Source organism: Doryrhamphus excisus, chromosome 18 (genome assembly GCF_030265055.1).
Source record: "Doryrhamphus excisus isolate RoL2022-K1 chromosome 18, RoL_Dexc_1.0, whole genome shotgun sequence".
Taxonomy (NCBI): Eukaryota; Metazoa; Chordata; class Actinopteri; order Syngnathiformes; family Syngnathidae; genus Doryrhamphus; species Doryrhamphus excisus.
In genome coordinates, this window is record NC_080483.1 from 3,007,486 (window position 1) to 3,018,023 (window position 10,538).

At 40.3% G+C, this 10,538-nt stretch overlaps 1 protein-coding gene and 1 long non-coding RNA gene across 2 annotated transcripts in view; one reads left to right on the plus strand and one right to left on the minus strand.

The window, feature by feature from the left end:
• The window catches only part of LOC131105927 (dihydropyridine-sensitive L-type skeletal muscle calcium channel subunit alpha-1-like), a 66,541-nt gene extending 57,220 nt beyond the window's left edge, over positions 1-9,321 (minus strand). Inside the window, exons 1-8 of the mRNA XM_058054444.1 lie at positions 9,134-9,321; positions 8,784-8,889; positions 4,175-4,314; positions 3,922-4,064; positions 2,167-2,319; positions 605-810; positions 407-510; positions 180-325 (exon numbers count right to left, since the gene is read on the minus strand). Coding sequence (XP_057910427.1) covers positions 180-325; positions 407-510; positions 605-810; positions 2,167-2,319; positions 3,922-4,064; positions 4,175-4,314; positions 8,784-8,889; positions 9,134-9,321 — 1,186 coding nt within the window. The remainder of the gene's footprint in view (positions 1-179; positions 326-406; positions 511-604; positions 811-2,166; positions 2,320-3,921; positions 4,065-4,174; positions 4,315-8,783; positions 8,890-9,133) is intronic.
• LOC131105928 (uncharacterized) overlaps positions 1-10,538 on the plus strand; it is a 30,013-nt gene that overhangs the window by 16,932 nt on the left and 2,543 nt on the right. The window contains exon 2 of the long non-coding RNA XR_009120022.1: positions 244-345. This is a non-coding gene — a long non-coding RNA (uncharacterized LOC131105928). The remainder of the gene's footprint in view (positions 1-243; positions 346-10,538) is intronic.

Here is a 10,538-nt window from a genome sequence, read left to right on the forward strand (position 1 = left end):
TTTCTGTTTTTAATAAATGCGTTTTTTTTGTTTTTTTTTTAAAACCTGATGCGGCCCAGCCTCGCCCAGACCCTAGCTCCAGTGGCCCCCAGGTCATTTATTGAGTTTGAGACCCCTGTTCTACAGTGCTCCTATTGTTTCATTCTAACCGGCTCCAACAGTCGTTCTGTGTGTGTTACCTTGTCCTTCCTGGTCGTTATCCATGATTTCAGCTTGAGTAATCCACTCCATGTATCCCTTCAGGTCCTCATCAAGCTGCTGGGTCTCCCTCAACTTCTGAAACTCTCCCCGAGACTTGGCCTTCTCTCGCTCTTTGGTGAACTCCCTAGCAGGAATGAAGTTCAGGTAAATTCAAAGCATACACATGAACCAAAAAGAATGGGTTTAGGTCTGAGTGACTTCCTACCCACTAAGTACACCCAGAACCAAGTTGAGCACGAAGTACGACCCGACCAGGATGAGTGTTGTGAAAAAGATCCAAGGCCATTCCATCCCGATAGCATCATTTACCTGTTTATTAAAAACCAAAAGACCAAAAGAACGACTTCTGGCGTTGGTCAGTATTAAGATAAGACGACGAAGTGACGACTTTTCAATGCATTACCCAGTAGAGAACATCAGTCCATCCCTGTGTGGTGATACACTGGTACACCGTCAGCATGGAAAATCCCAGGTTGTCAAAGTGAGTGATGCCGTGATTTGGACCGGGCCAACCAGCTCGACATTCTGTGCCATTGATAGTGCAGCGACGGCCATTTCCTGCTTGCGCACACGGAGCAGGCTTCTCATTCTCCACTGTAGCGATGATGTCTGAATATGGGGGAATGGACTGGTTGATTGTAGGTCAGGGGTCTCAAACATGTGGCCCGCGGGCCAAATGTGGGCCGCAGGACACTAGTTTGAGGCCCCCGCCTTGATATGAAAGTTTAATGTTAGTGCGGCCCGCGCAAGTTTGATATGGATGCTGTATGGCAGGGGTCTCAAACACGCGGCCCGCGGGCCAAATGTGGCCCGCAGGACACTAGTTTGAGGCCCCCGCCTTGATATGAAAGTTTAATGTTACTGCGGCCCGCGCAAGTTTGATATGGATGCTGTATGGCAGGGGTCTCAAACACGCGGCCCGCGGGCCAAATGTGGGCCGCAGGACACTAGTTTGAGGCCCCCGCCTTGATATGAAATTTTAATGTTAGTGCGGCCCGCGCAAATTTGATATGGATGCTGTATGGCAGGGGTCTCAAACATGCGGCCCGCGGGCCAAATGTGGCCCGCAGGACACTAGTTTGAGGCCCCCGCCTTGATATGAAAGTTTAATGTTACTGCGGCCTGCGCAAGTTTGATATGGATGCTGTATGGCAGGGGTCTCAAACACGTGGCCTGCGGGCCAAATGTGGGCTGCAGGACACTAGTTTGAGGTCCCCCTTTGATTAATGTTCATGTTAAAGGTTAAATAACTGTTAATAGTTATCCTCCCTATCCGTGTGGAAGTGGTAAGTTTTTGGCTATTTAAGTTTAAAGGAAATAACTTGAAGGCTACCGTTTAGGTCGCTAGCTCTCTAGTTTGCGAGTTAGCATGTGTCTCAAGACCCTGCAGTTGCGCAATATGTTGTAAATAAAAAGAGTATAAATGTGACTATAGTCGTGTTTTGTCATGTCTACAGGGCTCTAATAATGCTTTGTTCATTTTAATCTGAAAAAAATCATTTGTCTACCCACCAACTATATGTGGTTTCTTAAGTTTTTATTATTTGCCGTTTTATAATTATTATTATATTTATTTATTACTGATTGATTGATTTTCATTATTCTTGATTTATTTATTTTTCATCTTATTTTGTGCAGAAAAATAAAAAGTAAGATATTTGAGAACAGTGGAATGTTTTATCAGAGCTTTTCTTGTAGAAAATTGGAACCAAAGCACTGAAAAAGTTTGTATATTTTTCTGTTTTTAATAAATGCGTTTGTTTTTTTTTTTTTGGGAAAACCTGATGTGGCCCAGCCTTGCCCAGACCTTAGCTCCAGTGGCCCCCAGGTAAATTGAGTTTAAGACCCCTGTTGTAGGTCATTACACGATGTGGACGAGCTTTTTCTCGGTAACTTACATTTTTCTTTCAATCTTTTTGAAAGCAAAACTGTTTATCCAGAATACAGAAAATCTAGTGTACTTACCAGAGCCTTTGTAGTAGCAGGTTTTATGCATTTTGCACTTGAAGAGCTCAAGTCCCATAATAGAGTAGATGGTAACCATGAAAAAGACGAGCAGGGCGATGTGAAACAAGGGAAGCATTGACTTTAGGATGGAGTTCATCACCACTTGCAGGCCTGAGGAGGAAAACCATGATTTTTGTGAAGACCACATTTGGATCTTAAGGAGGTTTCTAAGTAGAAACTGCAATAAACGGCTTACTTAAAATGTTTATGTCTCACAATCGGAACCACCTTAAGATCAAACAGTGCAAAATTCTTGCAATTTTTCAAATGGTCTTTCTGACCAGGAGTAGTCCTCTCTTGTCATGATGATTTTTGTTTTTTTTTAAGTAAAACTATGCTTGTTAAAATACCTTTACAGACCTCTCTGTATAGATTACTTGTGCTCCATAAAAGTTGAAAAAAGAGTTTACCCTCCGGGTATAACCTCATCTCCTCCCCCTCCATATTTGCAGAAATAGTACAATTGATGTTAAATGTTCAGTTGTCCATTCATTTGTCGTTATAAAAGCTATAATTATTGGCAATAAAATGTGTTTTGTGTTAACATTGGTGTGTCTGGAATAGATGAACTGAATTTTCAATATTTCCTATCGGAAAACTTACCTTGCTTAGAGTCTGTTTTGGTTTGAGTTGGACCTTCTGGAATGAGTCTTCAAATGGTGTTTAGTCTCATTTGTTTATTTTTTATTAACTGAAAAAAATTTATGTTTTTTTTTTACCCCTTGTTTATGAAATACTGTATATCAGGGGTCTCAAACACGCGGCCCGTGGGCCAAATGTGGCCCACAGGACACTAATTTGAGGCCCCCGCTTTGATATGAAAGTTCAATGTTAGTTTGATATGGATGCTGTATGGTATCATGTACCCAGAAAAAATTATTACGTTTGATTCATGTTCATGTTAAAGGTTAAATAACTGTTAATAGTTATCCTCCCTATCCGTGTGGAAGTGGTAAGTTTTTGGTTTTTTAAGTTTAAAGGAAATAACTTGAAGGCTACCGTTTAGGTCGCTAGCTCTCTAGTTTGCGAGTTAGCATGTGTCTCAAGACCCTGCAGTTGCGCAATATGTTGTAAATAAAAAGAGTATAAATGTGACTATAGTCGTGTTTTGTCATGTCTACAGGGCTCTAATAATGCTTTGTTCATTTTAATCTGAAAAAAATCATTTGTCTACCCACCAACTATATGTGGTTTCTTATGTTTTTATTATTTGCCGTTTTATTATTATTATTATTATATTTATTTATTACTGATTGATTTTCTTTATTTTTCTTTATATTTATTTTTCATCTTATTTTGTGTAGAAAAATAAAAATTAAGATATTTGAGAACAGTGGAATGTTTTATCAGAGCTTTTATTGTAGAAAATTGGAACCAAAGCAAAGTTTATTCATTTTTCTGTTTTTAATAAATGCGTTTTTTTTTTTTGTAAAACCTGATGCGGCCCAGTCTCACCCAGACCCTAGCTCCAGTGGCCCCCAGGTAAATTGAGTTTGAGACCCCTGCTGTATATGCACCCAAAACTGATGATACGTTAAGGTTGGTTATATACATAATCCTCCATGTTGTTCATTCAGCAGAGCAGATGGAGGTTGTGAGGTCTTGACTGCGATGTAAGTTGATGGAATATCGTGATTGCGACATGGAAACTTCATGTTCAGACACTAAAGATACAATCGTATGGAAATCTGAAAAAAAAAAGTGTTTTCTTACTGGGCACTCCAGATACCAGCCTCAGCGGTCGAAGAACTCTGAAAGCCCTCAGAGCTTTCATATCAAAACCACCACCCTTTTCTCCAACTGCAGCCTCCACCCCACTGATGTGATTAATAGCATCCACGACCACAGTGAACAGTCTGGAATTAAGTCACAAAATCAAAGCTACATTACAATTACGTTGGAAAATTTGTGAACTTTCATTCAGAACGTTGTGTTACCGTACAAACTAACGAAGTAGTCAACTTACCCAACTGATACACACACAAAGTCTAAAATATTCCAGCAGTTTCTTAAATATGCATCTGCATGAAAAAGGAATCCGTAGGCAATTATCTTCAGAAAACATTCTACTGAGAAGATGATGAGAAAAAGGTACTCCAGGCTTTCCTGCAAGACAGTAACAAGGATTTTGTTAAAAACGACAAAATGAATATTTCGAATTTAGTCATCTGGGACCCAAACAGCAATGAATGAAGTCATTCAAGTCCTTAAAGGGACCTACTATGCTCAATTTTGACCACTTTGTATTGACTAGACTCCTGTAGAGCAGCTACACACAATAACCCACTTAGAAAGCTTTCTAGAACTTCCGGATTCTGCACCTATTTCTGCAGTTTTCATGGATTTCCTACTTCCCCACCTCCGAATCATCCCCCGGCGCTCCTCCAGGTACGCCGCCATAACTGCTGTGATTCGTCACATTTCCAAGCGCTTCTGAGGACTTCCACACAGCTGCCGAGCTCGTTTTTACTTACCGATTACATAAACAAAATAAACACAATCGGACAAAAAAATAAATTGTTACTTACAGTTTACTCTTCTAACGCTTCAACACGACAAAATAATGTCGGAAAGGCATCTTTTTTTTTTTTTTCAGCAACTCCAACTACTTCTGCCTGATTCTGGTGTGTTTAAGTTTCAGTTAGCTGCGGTAGCTTGCGGTAGAAAATGAATGAATGATTGAGCTTCAAGGTTGTGCAGGGGTGTCAAAGGAAAGCTGGTTATGTGGAGATGTTGCAGGGGGCATCCCTAATAACTTTCAAGTGATCTTCACGTTTTGATTCAGGACTTGCCTCCACAGTTTTTTCAAAATGTTTCATCTATTTGGACATTTCCCCGCCAAATGTGGCCCGCAGGACACTAGTTTGAGGCCCCCGCCTTGATATGAAAGTTTAATGTTAGTGTGGCCCGCGCAAGTTTGATATGGATGCTGTATGGTATCATGTACCCAGAAAAAAATATTACGTTTGATTCATGTTCATGTTAAAGGTTAAATAACTGTTAATAGTTATCCTCCCTATGCGTGTGGAAGTGGTAAGTTTTTGGCTATATAAGTTGAAAGGAAATAACTTGAAGGCTACCGTTTAGGTCGCTAGCTCTCTAGTTTGCGAGTTAGCATGTGTCTCAAGACCCTGCAGTTGCGCAATATGTTGTAAATAAAAAGAGTATAAATGTGACTATAGTCGTGTTTTGTCATGTCTACAGGGCTCTAATAATGCTTTGTTCATTTTAATCTGAAAAAAATCATTTGTCTACCCACCAACTATATGTGGTTTCTTAACTTTTTATTATTTGCCGTTTTATTATTATTATTATATTTATTTATTACTGATTGATTGATTTTCTTTATTCTTGATTTGTTTATTTATTTTTCATCTTATTTTGTGTAGAAAAATAAAAATTAAGATATTTGAGAACAGTGGAATGTTTTATCAGCGCTTTTCTCGTAGAAAATTGGAACCACGGCAAAGTTTTTAAATTTTTTTTGTTTTTAATAAATGCGTTTTTTTTTTTTTTTTTTTGGAAAACCTGTTGCGGCCCAGTCTCATCCAGACCCGAGTTCTGTGAAACGGACGGATGTCCTCAGGCTTATGAGTTTTGGACTATTTTAGTACAGATCTTGATTAAATATATGGTATTTTTAAGTTGGTAACATCAGCTTGAATACTAAAATAATCAATAAAATATAGCCCAAAGAAGTGAAATGCTGCCTTGTGATGCAATAGTAACCACTAATAGTAACCACTAATAGTAAGCACTTTGTATCATGTGTAACCTACATGTCTGTTATACATTCACACAGCATTGGAATGTTTTTTATGGCCTCTCCCGTTACATTAAAGGCATGCACCAATGTGCTTTTACGCCGCTAGCATGACACCGGTCTATTTTCAAGACATAACACTGACTGACTGATCCCGCTGCCCTTCACAGGGATAAAGCGGTCATACGAACCCATCAGTATCCGTGCACATTTAAAAGAAGTCAATTGACACTATTATAATCTATGAAAAAACTCCTTCTCAAAATCTTATACATGATTTTAATAATATAATATTGGCTTCACATCTGTTAATTTGTTGCTATATTATATGATATTACACGATTGCATGAATGCTTTGTTTAGCAATGAGACTGCGAGCACGGAGAGGCGGGGTACACCCTGGACTGGTGGCCAGCCAATCACAGGGCACATATAGACAAACAACCATTCACACTCACATTCATACCTATGGACAATTTGGAGTCGCTAATTAACCTAGCATGTTTTTGGAATGTGGGAGGAAACCGGAGTACCCGGAAAAAAACCCACGCATGCACGGGGAGAACATGCAAACTCCACACAGAGATGGCCGAGGGTGGAAAGACAAAATAAGAAGCCAAAAAGTTACCACTTCCACACAAAATAGGAGGAGAACTCATTCATTCATTCATTTTCTATTGCTTTTCCTCACGAGGGTCGCGGGGGGTGCTGGAGCCTATCCCAGCTGTCTTCGGGCGAGAGGCGGGGTACACCCTGGACTGGTGGCCAGCCAATCACAGGGCACATATAGACAAACAACCATTCACACTCACATTCATACCTATGGACAATTTGGAGTTTTTGTAATTGAACCCTGGTCTCCTACCTGTGAGGTCTGCGCGCTAACCACTCAATAACACACAATAACAACGTCGCGGTAGATTGGTTCAAATAAAATACAGGTCACATTATGGTGCAAGGCCGTTAAGACATTTAAAAACCAGTAAGAGAATTTTAAAATCTACTTAGAGGATTCGCACCACCACCACCGATAAGATGCTCAATACGAGTCAGGCCATTGGCATTGCAGTTGATGTCACCTTATATTAGAATATTGGTCAATCTGGCACATCTCATCAGTCCATCTACTGTAAGAGTCGGAGGAAGGAGCTCGCTAGGAAGTACTACATCCTATTCTCGGATCCAGAACCCCCCGCGAACCTTGTGAAAATAAGCGGCAGAAAATGAATGAATGATTCGGTTGAGCTGGTTTCATAATTATACCCTTTGAGTGTTAAGTTGGTGTGTGATGAGTTTAGTGTTTTTTGTAAGAACACTAACACATTCCAAAAACATGCTAGGTTAATTAGCGACTCCAAATTGTCCATAGGTATGAATGTGAGTGTGAATGGTTGTTTGTCTATATGTGCCCTGGGATTGGCTGGCCACCAGTCCAGGGTGTACCCCGCCTCTCGCCCGAAGACAACTGGGATAGGCTCCAGCACCCCGCGACCCTCGTGTGGAAAAGCGGTAGAAAATGAATGAATGAATGAATATTATATAATTTGTATATAATCCTAGGTAAAATTGTTGTTGATGTTAGAATGTTTATTTTTTACTGTTTAACTGGTTCTGTCCTCTTTGCTGCTGTACAATGCAAATTTCCCCACTGAGGGAACAAAGGCATATCTTTAGTGAAACACTTTTATGCTAGGACTACGTTATGCTAGCCATAGCATTTCAGTATGTGGAATCAAACTATGGAATGGATTGAGTAAGGAAATCAAACAATGCACAACGATGAGCCAATTCAAGAAACAATACAAGCAGTTGATGTTTGCTAAATACAAGGATGAAGAGTCTTGAACCAGTCATGATGTGCTATATATATCACTATATTGACATGCACTATGGTACCCATTATGGCATTGGATGCTCATATCACCTTGTACTTCGATACGAGGTACATTATTAAAAAAAAAAAAATGCATTATGGAAAGCAGGAAGTGAACAAATGTAACAGTTAGTGATTGTAAAAGTACCAGATGGAGGGGTAGGATTTAATAAGCTTTGCTTCTTCCTACTCCTTTTGGACATGTGGAACTGGGAACTGATTATGGGATGCATTCAATTGTAATCTGATGCATGTTCAAATGAAATAAAACCATTACCATTACCAAAATGGACCTCATTTTATAAAAAAAACACAAGGAACATTCAATATTGGTGAGGTCAACTGCCCAAAAGTCTTGCAAAATCTAATTGCGATTAACATTAGAAATAAAGATTTGCAAAAAAAACACCAACTAAGCAAAATGATGCTAAATACAAGGATGAAGAGTCTTGAACCAGTCATGATGTGCTATATATATCACTATATTGACACTTACTATGGTACCCATTATGGCATTGGATGCTCATATCACCTTGTACTTCGGTACGAGGTACATTATAAAAAAAAACTAAAAAAAACCTTAAACTGTTTTATGGAAAGCAGGAAGTGAACAAATGTAGCAGTTACTGATTGTAAAAGTACCAGATGGAGGGGTAGGATTTAATAAGCTTTGCTTCTTCCTACTCCTTTTGGACGTGTGGAACTGGGAACTGATTATGGGATGCATTCAATTGTAATCTGATGCATGTTCAAATGAAATAAAACCATTATCATTATTTCATCTTATATCTTAGCTGTCTATTTTTAGCTGTTTTTATAGCTTTAGAATGCACATAAAAGAGAAGGACATATGTAATCATGTATGAATTAATGATGGGCACCCCCCCCCCCCCCCCAATACAATACAATACATAAGTGCAAAGAAGCATGCTGACGCACCAGATTGCTGTTGGTGTTGTTGCTGTCCTCCTCGGGCATGGGTAGGTACACAGCCAAGGCCACGCAGTTGGCAAAAATGGCCAGAAGGATAATAATTTCAAAAGGTCTGAGAGTCACTTATAGGAAAATGCCAACAGTAATAATACATTAAAGATAACAATCCTAAATCTACAGAGAGGAATTAAAGCAAAACGAGCTGAAATCATGGAAACAAAATATTGCAGTATTATTTTCCAGTACCAATAATAACATCAATGATGATCTTGTCAAGATAACAACTTTTGCAGTTGTACTTATCACATTTGATGCCATCCTAGCTGTCGGACTCATCCATCTCTCAGTGAGGATACTTCCACTCCACGATACTGATGCAAGCCCTACGGAAGGGGTTCCTCAGGGTCAAAAAGAGAAGAGAACGTGCAGGCCTCGGATTGCCTCCAGTGGCCATCAACTTCTTCAGCTTCTCTTTTTGTTTTCTCTTCAGAGTTTCTTCATCCATGATGAAGGATGATAAAGGGAGGCCGCTACTGTCCGCCATCGCTACTTCAATTGAGTGTTTACTTTAAATAAAAACAGATATTCCACACGTTCAGGTACCACTATTGCTGTTCTTGTAACTCTGGGGAATAGCTGCCCACTTGACGTGGAGAAGACTGCTTTGGTGAACAGCTGCTTGGTTAAGAGAATAAATATAGACAATGAGCTGGCAGCATGAGGTGACATGACATTTGTACAGATATAGTCTGGGGGGGGGCACGGTGGTCATGTGGCTAGCGCACAGACCTCACAGCTAGGAGACCCAAGTTCAATTCCACCCTCGGCTATCTCTGTGTGGAGTTTGCATGTTCTCCCCGTGCATGCGTGGGTTTTCTCCGGGTACTCCGGTTTCCTCCCACATTCCAAAAACATGCTAGGTTAATTAGCGACTCCAAATTGTCCATAGGTATGAATGTGAGTGTGAATGGTTGTTTGTCTATATGTGCCCTGTGATTGGCTGGCCACCAGTCCAGGGTGTACCCCACCTCTCGCCCGAAGACAGCTAGGATAGGCTCCAGAAACCCTGCGACCCTCGTGAGAATAAGATTCGGTTGAGCTGGTTTCATAATTATACCTTTTGAGTGTTAAGTTGGTGTGTGATGAGTTAAGTGTTCTTTGTAAGAACACTAACACATTCCAAAAATATGCTAGGTTAATTGCCTACTCCAAATTGTCCATAGGTATGAATGTGAGTGTGAATGGTTGTTTGTCTATATGTGCCCTGTGATTGGCTGGCCACCAGTCCAGGGTGTACCCCGCCTCTCGCCCGAAGACAGCTGGGATAGGCTCCAGCACCCCCGCGACCCTCGTGAGAATAAGCGGTAGAAAATGAATGAATGAATGAATGATTCGGTTGAGCTGGTTTCATATTTATACCTTTTGAGTGTTAAGTTGGTGTGTGATGAGTTTAGTGTTCTTTGTAAGAACAGTAACACATTCCAAAAATATGCTAGGTTAATTGGCCACTCCAAATTGTCCATAGGTATGAATGTGAGTGTGAATGGTTGTTTGTCTATATGTGCCCTGTGATTGGCTGGCCACCAGTCCAGGGTGTACCCCGCCTCTCGCCCAAAGACAGCTGGGATAGGCTCCAGCACCCCACGACCCTCGTGAGGAAAAGCGGTAGAAAATTAATGAATGATTCGGTTGAGCTGGTTTCATATTTATACCTTTTGAGTGTTAAGTTGGTGTGTGATGAGTTTAGTGTTCTTTGTAAGA